Source organism: Chelonia mydas, chromosome 6 (genome assembly GCF_015237465.2).
Source record: "Chelonia mydas isolate rCheMyd1 chromosome 6, rCheMyd1.pri.v2, whole genome shotgun sequence".
Lineage (NCBI taxonomy): Eukaryota > Metazoa > Chordata > Testudines > Cheloniidae > Chelonia > Chelonia mydas.
Window position 1 is genome coordinate 4085363 of NC_051246.2, and position 17578 is coordinate 4102940.

At 53.0% G+C, this 17578-nt stretch overlaps 1 protein-coding gene and 1 pseudogene across 1 annotated transcript; both read right to left on the reverse strand.

Annotated features, from left to right (window-relative positions):
- The window catches only part of LOC119566317, a 40750-nt pseudogene extending 31835 nt beyond the window's left edge, over positions 1 to 8915 (reverse strand).
- Positions 8032 to 13990, reverse strand: LOC119566314 (perforin-1-like). The gene is made up of 3 exons (XM_037898913.2): positions 13826 to 13990; positions 11265 to 11851; positions 8032 to 10725 (listed from the first exon to the last, which is right to left on the reverse strand). Exons 1-3 carry the CDS (start codon positions 13973 to 13975, stop codon positions 9648 to 9650), a joined length of 1815 nt encoding a protein of 604 aa, XP_037754841.1. The 5' UTR covers positions 13976 to 13990; the 3' UTR covers positions 8032 to 9647.
- Between the last annotated feature and the right edge of the window lie 3588 nt (positions 13991 to 17578).

A 17578-nucleotide genomic window follows, 5' to 3' on the forward strand; every position in this document is an offset into this window, starting at 1 on the left:
CAGGCACGTGTAGGGGCGTTCGCCGGTGGGGATCCACTGCTCCGTCCTGTGAACGTCTTCTCCTGGTCCAAGAAAAGGAGGGCGAGCGACAGACCATCCCTACACCCGAGCTCCAGGAGGTAACGGACCAAAAGAAATGATCAAAGATGGTGCGGCCTGGAACGGTGTGGTCTGGTTGGATGGACCACGTCCACCAGCATGGACCCCCGCTGCAGCGAGATGGTCTTCGCAATGACATTGTAGTCCGTACCGAGGAGGAAGACGGGATGCCAATTCTGAAGGTCACAGAGGTCCCCCTTCTTCGATAGCAAGGGGAGCGCGGCTCGCCTGCACGACAGAGGGAGGATCCTGCTCCACAAGGACTAGCCCCAGACAGTGACAAGGTCAGGCCGAGCATGTCCCAGAATACGCAGTAGAACTCCACAGTCAGCCCGTCCATGCCCGGAGATTTATTGGTAGGGCATATGGTAGGAACTCTTCGTTTCAAAGCTTGGTTCCCAGACCAGTTTGTGGAAAAATGCTGACATCCCAGTGGAGTCCAGAGACCTGTGGTCTGATCACATGCCCTTGCCTTGTTGTAGCAGCCATTGTTTACAAGCTGGCCAAAATGCCCACAGGAAGGTTAAGCTATTCCAGTCCATTGTCTTTGCTGATGGGCCACCAGCGCTGTCCGGCTTCTTCATTGTTGTACCAGAAAGTCTAGTTGTGCGTGTCACGTAGAATAAGCACGATTGAAATACAGAGATATCGTCAATATTCCTAAATTTAGATACAAAAAGGATACATGCATACACATAGGATAATCACATTCAGAAAATGGTATCTTTTCCAATGACACCTCACATGACCTATCTTGTAGAAAATGCATCATAATTATGCCATAATCATATCATAATAATATTACTGAGAAATATGGCATGCAGTGTCACACCCATGGGTCCAGCTAGCCCAGTATCCTGCTCCAACCGCACCACTCCTGAACAGACCCATGGTCCCATCTAGCCCGGTATCCTTCCCCCTCCGTGCCACTCTGGATTAGACCCATGGGCCCTTCTAGCCTGTTATCCTGCCCCGAGAAGATCCACAGGCCGATCTAGCCTTGTATTTTGCCCCTCCATGTACTCTGATTTGGGGGCAGGATATGGCCCTGACATACTGTCAAGGATCCTTCCCCACTCTGAATTCTAGGGTCCAGATGTGGGAACCTGCATGAAAACCTCCTCAGCTTACTTTTACCAGCTTAGGTTAAAACTTCCCCAAGGCACAAACTATTTTACCCTTTTGCCCCTGGACTTCCGCTGCCACCACCAAACTTTATCTGGCTTCCTGAAAAAACAGAGTTTGGACATGTCTTTCCCCCAAAAATCCTCCCAACCCTTGCACCCCACTTCCTGGGGAAGGTTTGGTAAAAATCCTCACCAATTTGCAAAGGTGACCACAGACCCAAACCCTTGGATCTTAGAACAATGAAAAAGCATACAGTTTCCTTACAAGAAGACTTTTAATAGAAGTAAAAAAGAATCACCTCTGTAAAATCAGGATGGTAGATACCTTGCAGAGTAATTAGATTCAAAACATAGAGATCCCCTCTAGGCAAAACCTTAAGCTACAAAAAAGACACACAGACAGGAATAGTCATTCTATTCAGCACAGTTCTTTTCTCAGCCATTGAAAGAAATCATAATCTAACACATACCAGCTAGTTACTTACTTCACTCCATTCCTGTTCTATCCCCGGCAAAAGCAGCATACAGAGAGACCCAGACCCTTTGTTTTTCTCCCTCCTCCCAGCTTTTGAAAGTACCTTGTCTCCTCATTGGTCGTTTTGGTCAGGTGCCAGCGAGGTTACCTTTAGCTTCTTAACCCTTTCCAGGTGAGAGGATTTTTCCTCTGGCCAGGAGGGATTTTAAAGGGGTTTACCCTTCCCTTTAAATTTATGACACATGCTGTTTGTGGGTCGCAGGGGCTGACGTTGAAAATGTGAATATCTCTCTGGTACAGGATACCTCGGAACATGAAACAGAAACTTGGAAGCTGGTGGTGGCGAGGTGGGGGAGTGGTGTCACCTCAGGTTTCTGTGTGTGTGTGTGTGTGTGTGTGTTTCCACTTGTCACACACAGGCAGGAGTTCTGATCCCTGAAAAAGAAAGACAGAATGAGAAATTAACCTCGAACCACGGCCTCCTACAAGCCTAGCCCTGGGGTCCCCCAACCAGCTCTGCGGCTGCCCCTCAACGCCAACCGGCAGCCCCCTGCGAACGCAGAACTGGGGTCCCTCCACCCTCCACAGCTCTGTGGTGCCCTCAGTCCTGACCACAGCCCCCTGCTATCCTTAGAAGTGGGCTCCCCCCACAACTTCTGCAGTGCCCCTCCATTTAAGATCCTGTCCAGAGTGATAAACAGAGGCTATGTCTTCACTATGCACCTTTTAGTAACAATGCTGTGCCGCTAAGAGGTGTGCAGTGTAGCTGCCTTTGGTGACAGGAGAAGCTCTCCCATTGACCAAGCGCTGTTCATTTTGTCAGTAAAACTTTTGTCATTTGGGGGTGTGTGTGTGTTTTTCACACCCCCTGAATGACAAATATTTTACCCACAAGACTGCATGTAGACAAAGCCAGAGTCCATATAAGATGATAGATTGATACGAGGTGTATGGCAATAGATAGATAGATAGATAGATTGATAGATAGATAGATAGATAGATAGATAGATATATGCGGGTGTAAGGATGGATGGATAGATAGATTAGATCAGACTGATGTGTAAAATATGTATGGGGACAGATAGATAGAACTTTTTAACACATTTAAACATTTCATCTCTGGGTGTGAGGTTCTGTACATTGTGGGAACACCCACACCCCATGTTCATCCTATACTGCGATTGTTGGTATCCAATGCAAACCTTGACATGTCGGGATTCTTCAGAAGGCTCATGATGCACTGGCATTGTTGTTTATAGCGATGTTATAGTAATTGTTGTTAACAGTACTGTTATAGGTTTATAATTTCATGTATATAGTTAAGAGGCTGAAAATGTGTCTTCAAGGCTAAAAAATAAGCCCAGGCCAAACTCTCCAAGAGCGAGGGGCAGTTTCACACCTCATCAGGGCATGTATGGGACAAACCCAGCCCAACCTCACAGGAAAAAATGGATGCTGGCCTAGGCAGCAAGAAAGATCTGCTGGACTCTCGAGTGAGTCACCCCCCTCCTTTCATCAGTTTGGGACTGTGATGAGGTCATATACCCTGACTCCAAAGGGGAGGGGGGGCGCAAGGCCAGAGGGAAGAAAGGACACGATAAAAGGAGAGACCTTTGCCGTGCTCTTCCTCTCTCTTCCACCTCCATCACAGACATCACCACCAAGCGACTGAAGCGCTGATCAAATGGGAGAGCCTGGCTGAAGAACAACCAGCCCGCCTGTGGTGAGAAACATCTAAGTTTGTAAGGGCACTGAAAGTGTTAAGATCAGCTAGAATGCGTTTTGCTTTTATTTCATTGGACCAAATCTAACTACTGGTTATTCTTTGACTTATGATCACTTAACATTATCTTTTTAGTTAATAAATCTGTTTGTTTATTCTACCTGAAGCAGTGCATTTGGTTTGAAGTGTGTCAGAGAATCCCCTTGGGATAACAAGCCTGGTACATATCAATTTCTTCCTTAAACTGACAAACTCATATAAGCTTGCAGCATCCAGCGGGCATAATTGGACACTGCCAGACGGAGGTTCCCAGGGTAGTGTCTGGGACCGGAGATAGTGGCTCGTGTCATTCAGTTGCACAATCCAAGGAGCAGCTGACATGCCAGAGGCTGTGCGTGAACAGCCCAGGAGTGGGGGTTCTCACAGCAGAGCAGGGTAAAGATGGCTGCAAGACAAAAGGATTGGTGTGACCTGGCAGATCACCGGTCCAGATAACACTAGGGGAAAGTCACACTGGGGTCTAGATCTGGGAGAAAGAAATAATTTAACAGATCTCACAGTGAAGCTTTCTACCTCTCCAGTTCATGCTGATGAAAAAGGCTTAAAGTTTGGGGTGAGGGGGTGGGTGGGAGGCAGGACTTCTGGGTTCTCTCCCTGGCTTTGGGAGGGGAGTGGCTCTAGTGGGTTAGAGCGGGGTGGGGGGAGGGGGACTGGGAACCAGGACTCCTGGGTTCCATCTTGTTTCTGAGTGGGGAGTGGGGTCTAGTGGGTTAGAGGGGGTGTCATAAATATAAAGGGAAGGGTAAACCCCTTTAAATCCCTCCTGGCCAGAGGAAAAACCCTTTCACCTGGAAAGGGTTAAGAAGCTAGGATAACCTCGCTGGCACCTGACCACAATGACCAATGAAGACAAGATACTTTCAAAGCTGGAGTGGGGAAGAAACAAAGGCTCTCTCTGTCTGTGTGATGCTTTTGCCGGGAACAGAACAGGAATGGAGTCTTAGAACTTAGTAAGTAATCTAGCTAGATATGCGTTAGATTCTCTTTTCTTTAAATGTCTGAGAAAATAAGCTGTGCTGAATGGAATGGATATTCCTGTTTTTGTGTCTTTTGTAACTTAAGGTTTTGCCTAAAGGGATTCTATGTGTTTGAATCTAATTACCCTGTAAGGTATTTACCATCCTGATTTTACAGAGGTGATTGTTTTACTTTTTCTTCAATTAAAATTCTTCTTTTAAGAACATGATTGCTTTTTCATTGTTCTTAAGATCCAAGGGTTTGGGTTGTGTTTACCTATGCAAATTGGTGAGGATGTTTATCAAGCCTTCCCAGGAAAGGGGGTGTAGGGTTTGGGGAGGATTTTGCAGGGAAAGACATTTCCAAGCGGGCTCTTTCCCTGTTATATATTTGTTCATAGATTCATAGATACTAAGGTCAGAAGGGACCATTATGATCTAGTCCACTCCTGCACAACGCAGGCCACAGAATCTCACCCACCCACTCCTGCGAAAAACCTCTCACCTATGTCTGAGCTACTGACGTCCTCAAATCATGGTTGAAATACTTCAAGGAGCAGAGAATCCTCAGCAAGTGACCCGTGCCCCATGCTACAGAGGAAGGCGAAAAACCTCCAGGGCCTCTTCCAATCTGCCCTGGAGGAAAATTCCTTCCCACCCCAAATATGGCAATCAGCTAAACCCTGAGCATATGGGCAAGATTCACCAGCCAGATACTACAGACAATTCTTTCTGGGTAACTCAGCTCCCACCCCCATCTAACATCCCTTCACAGGCCATTAGGCCTATTGACCATGATATTTCAAGATCAGTTAATTCCCAAAATCATGTTATCCATCATACCATCTCCTCCATAAACTTAGCGAGTTTAATCTTACAGCCAGATAGATCTTTTTGCCCCACTGCTTCCCTAGGAAGGCTATTCCAAACTTCACTCCTCTGATGGTTAGAAACCTTTGTCTAATTTCAAGTCTAAACTTCCCAATGACCAGTTTATATCCATTTGTTCTTGTGTCCACATTGGTACTGAGCTTCAATAATTCCTCTCCCTCTCCGGTATTTATCCCTGATAGATTTATAGAGAGCAATCAGATCTCCCCTCAGCCTTCTTTGCTTAGGCTAACAAGCCAAGCTCCTGAGTTTCCTTTCATAAGACAAGTTTTCCATTCCTCGGCTCATCCTAGTAGCCCTTCTCTGTACCTGTTCCAGTTTGAATTCATCCTTCTTAAACGTGGGAGACCAGAACTGCACACAGTATTCCAGGTGAGGTCTCATCAGGGCCTTGTAGAAATGCTACTAAAACCTCTTATCTCTACTGGACATACCTCGCCTGATGCATCCCAAGACGGCATTAGCTTTTTTCACGGCCATATCACATTGGTGGCTCATAGTCGTCCTATGATCAACCAATACTCCAAGATCCTTCTCCTCCTCCCTTACTTCTAAGTGACGCGTCCCCAGCTTAGAACTAAAATTCTTCATCCCTAAGTGTGTGACCTTACTCTTCTCACTATTAAATTTCAGCCTATTACTATGATTATTATTAGATGCTTGGGTGGTGGCACCATAAAGTCCAAGGGCAAAAGGTAAAATAGTTTGTACTTGGGGAAGTTTTCTCCTAAGCTGGTAAAAGTAAGCTTAGGGGGTTTTCATGCAGGTCCCCACATCTGTACCCTAGAGTTCAGAGTGGGGAAGGAACCTTGAGACGGAGTCAATCTGGGAGTCAGGACTCCTGGGTTCTATCCCCAGCTCCAGGAGGGGCCTGAGAGCCCAGAGATTCTCCCACCACCATTCACTCACCTGCTGGGGGTGACTGTCCCGGGGCTGGAAGGGCTGATGAGAAAGGTCCAGGCTTGGATGGAGGTGCAGCTCTGACTGGTGAAGCAGTGGGCGTGGCAGGGAGCTCTGGGGTCTCCCCCTCCTCCTTCATCACTGACATCAAAGGCGCTCTCTCCCTGCCGCAGCGCCGTGCAGCTGCAGAGAAGGGCAGGGGGAAGCCTGTGGTAAGAACCGCTCTTCCTGCCGCTAGAAACTCAGACGTGCGGCTCTAGCGCTGCCCGACGCGACAGCTTGAGTCTGAGGGGCTACATGTGCGAAGCAGGGGGGCCATCACTCTAGGGGAGGGGGCTACGGGAATCCTGTCCCCATTCTGCCATATCACCCAGGCCCCCTCTTCTCCTGGCCTCTGCCCCATGGTTCCACCCGGCTGCTTCCCAGCAGGAGCATTCTGCTCTGGGGTGGGCTATGTCCCAGCTCCATACTGGTCTGCACTGCGTGGCTCCCAGTTTCCCAACCTGGGCTCCAAGACCTTAATGTTCAGCCCCTTGGAGCAGAGGTCGCCTACAGGTGAGAACATGCTGCCCTGGGATCTCCTGCCTCCCAGCCCCATCTTGACCTGGCCTTTGTGGCTCCTCGTTTCTCCATCTGGCTCTGGGATGAATTTTTGCACACACATCCCCGACCCCACGACTCGCCCCTGGTTCTATGAGGAGAGCAACACTGAGACATGCCCATGTTGGCCCCTATGTCTCTTCGGCGTCACCATGTCCTTATCCCCCTCCCCCCATCTCAGCTCCACCACTGGCCATGGGGCTCCCACTTCTGCCCATCCCTCTGTCCCTGGAAGCTTAGAGTATTGCCCAGGGTACTCTAGCAACTAGCTGATTCGTGCTCTGCCCATGCCAAAGGCACTGGGGTACGGGGAAGGGCTCGGGCCCAGGGGGCAGTGGGTTGGAGGTGGGCCGTGCCAGCTAGGGCCTTGTACTCTGCAGCCATTGGGTGTGGGTTGGGGCAGAAGCAGGCTATGGAAAGATCCTCTCCTCTTCACAATGAATCACAACCACACCCCCATCGGCTCTCGGAGCCGCCACGTTTCTCTACGCCTGCACCAGGATCCCAGCCTTCATTCCAGGGGCAGATCAGGAGCTCGCAGCCTCCCCCCATCCCCCAAACCTTCCATGCACTGTCAGAACTGACCTGCAAGAATGGTTTAGCTGATCAACTGGCTCGGGGCTTCATGAGTCCAGGCTGCCACTTGCTGGAGGGAATCGGAGCTGCACCATTAGAAGAGGACTATTATTCTAATTCCCCAGCCTCCGGATCCTGCCATGTCACGGGGCCAGATCAGAACCAGCGCCCCCTACAGGGGAAACGCTCGGTGTCCCATTCTCCAGCCTCCTGAGCCAGCCAATCCCCCTGCCCTAGTGCCAGATGAGAGCTGAATCCCCTTAGAGGGAAAATTCCTCATATCCCCTCCTCAATCTCTTGGCAATAGCAGTGTCTTGCAAATATCAGCTGGGGGATATTAATGCCGACTAATAACACGGCCCATCTCCCTGTATCTCTTTCTCACCCACCCCACTCTGTCCTGGACAGAAGCCAATCCCTTTGGTTGGCGTTAGCCACATTACATTGGATTCCCAATTGCAGCAAATTCATCCAGCTATTTAGCTCCCGTGTCTTGCCATGCCTTGCTCCTCCCGGCCTAGAGCTACCCGTCGTGTTCCCAAGTGTGTATTGCAGCCACTCATTTCTACTCTACATCTCGGTCCAGCCCACTGAGGTTAGAAGAATCACAAGGCTTCCTGCTTAGAAATTTGCTTGCACAAATGTTTATTGAAGAAAGGAGATACATTTGCAAAGATCCAGAGAGCTGGAATCCTACAGAAGCAAATCATTTTGTGGTGGAGATGCAAAGCTGCCCGGCATTTTAACAGGCTGGAGATACTGAACTTACAGTCAGTAGGGTTCAGAGTTAACAACCCTCATTACCAGTTAACAGCACCATGGATCTAGGCTCTCACAGATGCAGATAGGGGTGAGCCAGGAAGATGCTTTTATCCCAGAAGTAGGGGGAATTTTCCCTTTCCAGGGTGACCCCAATGCTGTGCCATCTCCCTGAGCCTGCTGATAGCCTGAACCAATAGGCCTGTGGCATGTCCTTGTGGGTGTTCACTCTGAATCCTACCAATGGCAAGTGATGTCGCATCATCTCTGCTGATCATCTGAGCATGGAACATCCAGCTAGATGGTAGGTGGGACCTGCACATTCAGGATGAGATAGTTAACCGCAAAGGTACTGGATAATTGTGGAAAGCCACAGAAATGACAGCTAGGGAACAGCCCTCTAATGAATCCTCCCTCCAGGAGCCCGTCCCATCCACTGGTGTTTAGAACTTTGCCCATCGCTGGAGTATCTTCGGGTTTCTGCAGAGGGTTAATCCCTGATGCCACAATAGGACGGGACTGAGCTTTGCTCCTGATGGTCTCTTTTCAGCTGGATACACTAGACAGGCAAAGACAGTGGGTGGATGGATATGTGGGGTGGCGGATTAGTTGCACTACCTGCAATATTGGTTGACTGGATGAACTTGACATTCATGGGTTGGTTGGTTGCACTGGCTACACATGTTGGTTGGACGGAGATAAGATATTAGTTGCGTGGCTACACCAGATGCACTAGGTACATACACTGGTTGGTTGCCTGGATGGATACATTAGGTGCATTGGATACACTGGTTGGCAGGATACGCTAAATACTTTTGTTGGTTGGTTGGTTACAGTGGACATCCGAAACACATTCATTTGTTGGTTGGCTGGCGGGCTGGCTTTTTACATTGGATGCTCTAGATAAATTCAATGGCTGTTTGGATGCACTGGATACATTAATTGGTTGGTTTGTTGCATATGTTGGATGCACGAGATATATGCACTGGTTGGTTGGAGGGATGGATATGGTGGATGCACGTCACACATTCTTTGAGAGGTTGGTTGGATAAATTGGATACACTACATCCAATTGGTGGTTTACTGGTTGAATACCTTGGATAAACTAAATGCAACAACTGGTTGGTCGGTTGGCTGGCAGTTGGCTGGATGCGGGGGGCAGATAGGTTGGATGCGGTAGGTGAACGCCTTGGTTTGTTGGTGAGATGGGCACCTTGGATGGCTGGAATCATTGGACAGGCTGGTCTGAGGGATCTGGAATGGGCGGTTCATGCTGGGATATTTTCCCAGTGGGAGTTGTGAGGACATCGGGCCACATGAGCAGACCGTCTCTTCTGGGTATAGGAAAGACCAATACCTGAGCAGGAGTAACAGCATGAAGCTCAGTAGCGTTAGCAGAGCGGGAGCTAGGAAATGCTCTGGGGGATAGGGAGTGCTATTGACCAGAAGGCCTCCACCTCCTTCCCCTTGGCTGTGCTCTGCTAGGGTGGCTGGGAGACATAGTCGAAGCAGCTCCGGCCCCCGAGGTGAGGCCCACAGCGCAGGCTGTACTGGAACCAGATGCGGCCGTGGTTCAGGTAGCAATCCTTCTGGTGGGGTCCCCCAGCCTCCAGCGGGATGTTGCAGCTTCCCAGCAGGTCATCGTCCCACTTGAAGTCCTCGTCCCAGACCTCTATGCGGATCTTGCTGGCGCTGGTGATGCGGACGGTACCGAAGTCTAAGTCGACGTTCCAGATGGGATTGTTGTTGTTCCAGATGGTGCCGGTCCGGATCTCCCTTCTCTCAAAGAAGACCTTGACGAAGGCATCCGTAGCAGTAATGTAATCCCCCCAGAGGCCACTGGCCCTCTTCACTGTCACCGTGAGCTTCCCCAGGCCGCGCTCCCGCGAGCAGCACATGGTGTTGGTCATGGCATCCCCGGGGCAGAGGCAGGAGCAGGGGTCATGGGCGCTGCGTTGAGTCCCCGAGGGGCAGCTTTGGGTGCAATTGCTCCACAGGGCTCTCTCACGGATGTACTCACTCACTGCCCGCCTCAGTGCCTCCCGCTTGGGGTCATCCTGCTCCAGCAGGATGTGGATGGGGTGCAGCAAATAGGACACCAGACCGGGGCTGGCTTTGAGGCTCTCTATCCAGGTGGAGAAGACCTTGGCATTACTCCCGAAGAGCACATCAGTCGTGCTCTCTCCTCCGTCCACCACCACGTGGCGCTCCCGATACGTCTCGTGGAAGCTCCCCTGGATCTTCCCCTTCTTCTTCTCCTCCTCGCACTTGCTGTGCCCACCCTTGACTGAGCCCATTCCGATACTCTTGGCTGCCTCCATGCTCAAGCAGTCCTTGATCTCGTCGACAGTCAAGCCGCTCATTGACGCTTCGCAGACCCGCACGGCCGTCACGTCCCGTGCCCGGCCCCCCAGCTGCATCTGGGACAGGTAGTGGGTGCCGTAGTTGCTGATTAGCTGCTGGTACTCCAGTTTGGATTTGCTGTCGTACTGCTCCGGGAGGTTCTCCAGCGCCAGAGTGAAATGGCGGGTGAGCGGGGGCGTCTCGCTGACCCGGATCCTGGTCAGGGAGACAAGGGGAGGAGTGTGCTCAGCCCAATGAGTCAGCTGAGATCATTAGCTGTGCAGCCTAAGGCCCCAGCCAACCCAGAAGAAAGGGTCTAAGCAGGTGATTCCTATTCAATGCAACCACCCAGTCTGCTGAACTTCACAACCTTGCTGGGGATACCGCCAGCTGCTTGAGAGTTCTGGCCACAGCAGGTGGCCGGGGTGTCCTGACATACAGGACAGGAAAATCCAACACAGCTGGCCCATCCCAGATGTGAGCTGGTGCCCCCTAGAGGGGAAAGGCCTCTCTTCCCTCTTCCCCGCTCCCTTGAAACAAGCAAGTCTCCTGTCCTGGGGCTGGATGGGAACCAGGGCCCACTAGAGGGGAAAGGCCCCATGTCCCATTCCCTGTTTCCCTAAAACAAGCTAGTCTTCTGTCCTGGGGCTGGATGGGAACCAGAGCCCACTAGAGGGGAAAGGCCCTGTGTCACCTTGTGGTGTTGCTGTGATCCCAACTCCAGATGAGCCCTCCTGACTGAGGCTGGCTCTCACCTGTAATAGCCGCAGGAGACCTCATGGCTCATGAAGCTGTATTTGTCCTTCCGCTTGTGGTCTAGCAGGAAACTGGCCAGTTTGGAATGCGATCCGGCCAGCGCCACCTGGACATTAACCTTGGGCTTCACCGGCACGTCCAGCCCCACCTTCCAGTCGTTCTGCACCGGGGATGCCGCGGACTCCATCATGCCCATCGCCGACTGCGGCACCGAGCTGCTCAGGCTGTGTTGGCATGAGACGTGGACCCTCCAGTCCACCACGGCCAGTGGCAGCCTCTGCCACTGCCCTCCCTGCAGTTGGTTCCGGCACAGGGTGCAGGTGCCGTCTGGATTCTGCCAGTCACTGCTGTCCACCAGATTGGCCCCCTTCCTGGCCATCGTGGTCACATCGATGCCCATTCCTACCAAGCTGTGCCCGGGAACGAAGGCCGTGTGCTTCTTGCATTCATTGAGCGTCCCTGTCAGACAATGGGAGGAGGCCCCAGGGCAGATGAAGAGGAGGAGGGGGATGAAGGCACCAAATCTGGGCATGGCTGATGTGATGGGTTCCCCCACCCACGAAGGGCCGTCGGCCTCTGAACTCCCCTAGAGGGAGACAAACAGAGAGATCCAGAATTAGTGACAATCCAGTGGCAGGCAGTTCCATTGGTTAACTCTGTTGTAGCAACAGAGACATCCACTTACCATCCATGACATCTACCATGTTCTATAGCACACCCATGAAAACTGTGGGCTCTAGAAACTCTGGTGGCAATACATAAATGACCTGATGCCTCATTTGCATGTTTGACTATAGATTACCTAATTTGCATCAATTCCCTCCCATCCCTATTTCCCAGACGTTGTAATACCAACACTCACTATGAGGAGGAGGTAGAGTTTCACGTACCCACTCGACAGCTTGCTATATAATCATGGGTCATTGAGGTTCTTCAATGGGGCCATTAAAGGATGGTGCAATGTGGACAGATTCTGTGGCTTATAATTAGTGAGCCAAGGTAGTGGCTGGGTCTGGCCACGAGTGGGCAGTGCAAAGCCACACACAACTGGCTACGAGTGGTGGCTTTTATAGCCAGCAAGAGCAGGGGGACCTTGGGCCACGCTAGGCCTGACTGGCGTTGCTGTGGAAACTGCTGGGGCCCCCTTGTGGCCACGCCCAGTGGTGGATTTGGTTATGTTGAACCACTGATGGGGGGTCATTTTATGGGGCTTCTCTCTGGCGCTGCCACCTTTACACTCTGGCTGTTGGTCAAAGAGAGCAGGAAATTCTGGTGCCCCAGAGGAGACTCTGGGCCCATCTAGCCTAGTATCCTGCCCCCTCCCTTTTGCCCTGGATCAGGCCCATGGGCCCAGCAAGCCCGCTATCCTGCCCCCTCCTTGCCACCCGAGAACAGACCCATGGGCCCATCTACTCTGGTATCCTGTCCCCCTCCTTCTGCCCCAGATGCTTTGAGCACCTCACACTTCTCTTTGCGTCCCTCCCCTTCCTAACCACAAGGGATGCTGTGTTAAAGGTCAATTTGAATTGTTTTCAACTTGGGTTGGAACTGTACAGCAATGCTGGCTGTGGGGCAGGAAAGGGTAACAGCTCTGCATCCTGTCAGGGTAGCAGGCTCGCCCTGGGAGGGGACAGTAAATGGTTGAATTCACCGCAGCAGAACCAGGCAGGAAAAACGCATTTGAAAATGGACTGCTTGGTTCTGGCCAGCCCCCAGTCTCCCAGCAATCCGCGCCTTGGGGTTCCCTCCCCCCCGACTCTGCCGGTGCTCCTCAGTCCAGATCTGCTGCCCCCCACTGCTTCGTTGCCAATAGAAAATCAAACAGCCTGAAATTGCAAGATGCCCCTGATATGAAAGGTATCAACTAGGTAAATTAATGATCAAAAGCTGAATGGCAACATGGGCTATTGGCTGGGGCACTGGATTGAGCGACAGGACTCCTGGGTTCTATTTTCGCTCTGGTGGGGGAGTGGGGTGAAGTGGGTTAGAGCAGAAGAGACTGGGAACCACGATCTTGGTTGAGGTCTTTACAGAACCCGGTGTGACAGGGTTCCCAGTCTCAATGGGGCGGGGGGTCTGTGCAGAGCCCGGCATTAGCCGGGGGGGGGGGTCATCTCAGTTGGGATGGGTCTGTGCAGCACCCAGAGTGATGGTGTCCTCAATCTCGGCCGGGGTTTGTGCAGCACCTGGCGCGATGGGGTCCCTGGTCTTGGTCAAGGTTTGTGCAGTGCCCAATGCGATGGGGTTCCTGATCTCGGCCGGGGTCTGTGCAGGACCCGTCAAGATGGGGTTCCTGATCTGGGTCGGGGTCTGTGCAGGACCCGTCGCGATGGGTTTCCTGATCTGGGTCGGGGTCTGTGCAGGACCCATCGCGATGGGGTTCCTGATCTCGGCTGGGGTCTGTGCAGGACCCGTCGCGATGGGGTTCCTGATCTCGGCCGGGGTTTGTGCAATGCCCAGCGGGAAGGGGTCTCTGATCTCGGTCAGGGTCTGTGCAGGGCCTGGCACAATGGAGTTCCCGATCTCAGCCATGATCTGTGCAGATCCACCCATCGCTCACCTGTCTCAGGAGCCAAGCTGAGGTATATTTAGGATCCGGGGCCCGTCGGCAGCCAGGGCTGGGATGTGTCTCTGCTGGGAGAGACGCGCTTTGAAGGTGGATGAAGGCAGCACACAAGGTCTCCTGTGTTCTCAGTGTCTCAGACGTCATCACGCTCCCCCCAATGCTGAGTTCCTGCCCCCCTTCACACCCCCAGCCACAGCCAGCTGGGAAGGAAGCTGTGGCCACCAATTTTTCCACCCCTGTGGTGGATGAAGCGCCCCTCCCGTGACTCTCGTCCCAGGGTATGAGGAGCTAGAGAGGCTGCAAAGGAAACCACAGTGAGCCAAAGCCTGCACCGAGTCCCTGGGGCCATTGCGTACCCGAGGAGAACGCCCCCTGCTAAGCCCCCTGCCCAGCAGCACAGCGCGCCCTAAGGCCACACTGGGGCATTGGGGCCAGCACTGCCTGCCAGGGGAGAGCGCCCCCCTGATGAGCCCCCCACCCTGCAGCATTGCGCCCCCTAGTGCCGCACTGGGGCCAGCACCTAGCGCCTCAGGGACCCCACTGTAAATACAGAGCCACCCCACTGATGCCAATGGAATCAGGCCAGGATTCTGATCCCTGGGTAAATCTGGAGCAAGCCCCATGTCCTGGCCCTGTGGGGCAGGCTGGGGTGGAGGTGGGGAAATTGAGCATTGAGGGAGGGATGACGACCCTGGGCTGCTGTAGAGTAGGTTTGAGGTTTCCTTCTGTCTCTCTGTTCTCCCAAGTTTTGTTCTATCCACACGTTCATTTCCTGGGACTTCAACCCCAGGGACCCACAGCCCGCACAGGAGACCCTGGACTCCCCCCATCAGGGGATTCTGCTCACTCCTTCACCCCACTGCTGGGAGGATCCCTGTCCCCCTGTCCCCCCCAATATCTTTCCAGGGGTCACGCCCAATCCTTGCACCCCTCATTATTCTGCCGGGGTCACCCCCACTTTCTGCATCCCCATATATTCTACCAGGGGTCTCCCTCACTCCATCCCAGCATGCCCCCCATCTGCTTTTGTCTCCTTCTCCCCCATGGAGATACAAGCTGGGGGTGGCGGGGGGTGACACTCTGAACCTCAAAATAACAGCCAGGAACCCCCTTATTCAATGCTGTGATATGACAATGAAATGTTTTGCACAATACATGCCTTGTGAAGTATCATTTAAGAAGTCTTGCTCTGCTGAACAGGAATATCCTGTTGAATGGTGAGTGCTCTCATTGTAGGTGAAGTTGTCAAGTGTTGCAGTGTATTTGCTCCTGAGATATGTGATAAGTGGGAAATGCCCACAGTGACAACAAAGGTTCAACAAACAAGACACATTTACATGAGGCTGGGCCGGACCCATGTTGGTGGCCCATCAAGAAGAATCCAGACTCCCAGTGACATCACCACTTGGCCTCTCTCCTCCCCCATCTCAACATCCTTGGGAAGACAAAGACTTTGGACTGGGGAGACTGGTCCCAGGCTGAGAAGGGAATCCATCCAGCCTGTGTAAGTTTCATGTTTTATCCTTACCAGTGAGTTTGCATATAGGGTTTGGGGATCGGCTCAGGCTAGAAAGGCTGGTGCATGTAAACTTTCCTTTGACAAAGTGGTGAACTAATTAATGAACTTGCACTATTCAAGAGAAGGTCTTGAGCCATGTGAAAAGGTACATTTCCTGGGTCCAAGGCTGGGGAGATTTGCTGATGTCTGTCTCTTTAATTAGAGCATTCGTGCAATTGAGCTGGGTGTCTCCCTGCCTGTTGTTGGCAGAGTGACCTCAGCGCCTGGAGGGGTTGGCTGCTTGTCACTGGCAAAGCATTGTAAGTGACAGCCCACGTTGGAGAGTTGGCGAGAGGGGAATGCTCTGGATGCAGGGTCCCACCCTGCCTGGGAGCACAGAGCCGTACTCCCAGGGCTGGGGAGAGGCCCCAGGGATGAGACAGCCACACCCTTCAAGGGACGGCGAGGGCATTGGAAGTGCAGAGATAGGTCCCAGGAGGGAAGGAGCCTCTGGCAAGAGCCCCAGAAAGGGCGAGGAGCACCAGGGCATGAGAATGGTGATCCCATGAGGGTATCACACAGCCACACTTCTTCAGTAAGGGGATGCGGCATGGGACCCTACAGCCATATCTGATATGGTTCAGGAAGGGGAGGGGCTTAGGTAGGCAGCTGGTGGCGGTAGGGGGGTGAGGGTGGGTCTGCCCATTTCAGGGAAATGCCCACCCCAGGTCCAGCCCCCAGCACAGGACTCCTGGGTTCCGGCCCTTGCTTTAAGAGTGGAGTGGGGTCTAGTAGGCTAGAGTAAGGGGGCTGGGAGCCAGGACTCCTGGGTTCTATCCAGTCTCTGGGAGGGGAGGAATCACACAAGAACCCAGGCGGCAAAAAGGGGTGTTGCTTTCATATTCCTTACACAGCATCAGCGCGAGGCTGGTTTACAAAGAAGCTTTGGGTGGGGGTTACCATGAGCTTCCCTTAACTGTTAAGTTCGAAACCCTCAGCCAGACAATCCCTTCCAGACCCGCTGCACCCCCACACCACTTCACTGCATGGAATCAATGAATTGGTTTGAGCATTGGCCTGCTATCATCTCATCCAACTCCCTGCTCAAAGCAGGACCAGTCCCCAGTGTTTGCCCCAGATCCCGAAATGGCCCCCTCAAGGATTGGGCTCACAATCCTGGTTTTAGCAGGCCAATGCTCAAAGCACTGAGCTATCCCTGCCCCGTGTGGAGGGGTGAAGAGCAGGTCCAGATGGTAAGTGGGGGTGCTGGAGGTGGGAGCAGATGGGCTAGGGGGAGGGCCCCACACCACTCCCCCTGCTCCCCACAACAACTGTCGCTACCACCACCCCAGGAGCAAAGAGGAAAGTCACTCAGTTCAGCAACGAAGCCCCTCCACAGTGTCCAGCACCCGTCTGCGCGCTCCCCCAACAGGGTCCTCCTCCTGAATGGTAACAGCAGCCGGCTCCGAGGGAGCAGCAGCAAGCAACCCACAGCCAGCCAGGCAATACCTCAGAGATGGAGGTGGGGTCAGCCGCTGGCCCCCGGAGGGCAGGCCGGCAGGGCCACCCCGAGCAGCAACAGCAGCCGGAGCCAGGGAGACCTCCAGCCAGCGGAACAGCCAGAGGGAACTCGCCCTCCGCTAGCGTGAGGCCTTCTTGACATCCCGGGAGGTGGGTGGGCTCTTGCCCTTTTTCTTCCCCTGGCCCTTTTTACCAGCCGAGGAGGCTCCCTGGAAACTGGAGGGGGCCGTGGCCATGGCAGGTGCAGAGTCCGGACCCATGTCCAGCGGCGCCCGATGAGGGGCGGAGGCAGAGGGGCCGGTGGTGGTGGTGAAGAGATTAGCCACAGGGAGAGATGGGGGATTTGGCAGGGGTGGGACCACAGGGTCAAGGTGAGGGGCCCCACCCACACTTTCCCCCAGTATTTTGGCATGAGGCAGGAGACAGAAGGGATGGTTAGGGAAGAGGGGAAAGGCGAATCACTTGTCCCAGCTAGGATGCGGGCAGGGGAGGGGAAGGATACCAAGCGGGTGGGGCGTGGGAAGATCTCTCGAGGCGGGGTGGCGGGGAGTGATCAGCAGCATGGGATAGGGATACTGGCTCCTCTGGCTGCACTGGGGAGAGAGAGACTACAATATCAATGGGGGGAGAGTGAACAGTGTGTGTGGGGTGTCCTAAATATAAAGGGAAGGGTAAACCCCTTTAAAATCCCTCCTGGCCAGAGGAAAAATCCTCTCACCTGGAAAGGG

Bases quoted from the DNA above. Each gene is read 5' to 3' on its own strand.
- LOC119566314 (XM_037898913.2), bottom strand. From the start codon at position 13,975: ATGACGTCTGAGACACTGAGAACACAGGAGACCTTGTGTGCTGCCTTC. The intron at 11,852-13,825 runs GTGAGCGATGGG...GTCTCCCTCTAG, and splicing joins CAGCTTGGCTCCTGAGACAG to GGGAGTTCAGAGGCCGACGG. The intron at 10,726-11,264 runs GTGAGAGCCAGC...CTCCCTGACCAG, and splicing joins GTCTCCTGCGGCTATTACAG to GATCCGGGTCAGCGAGACGC.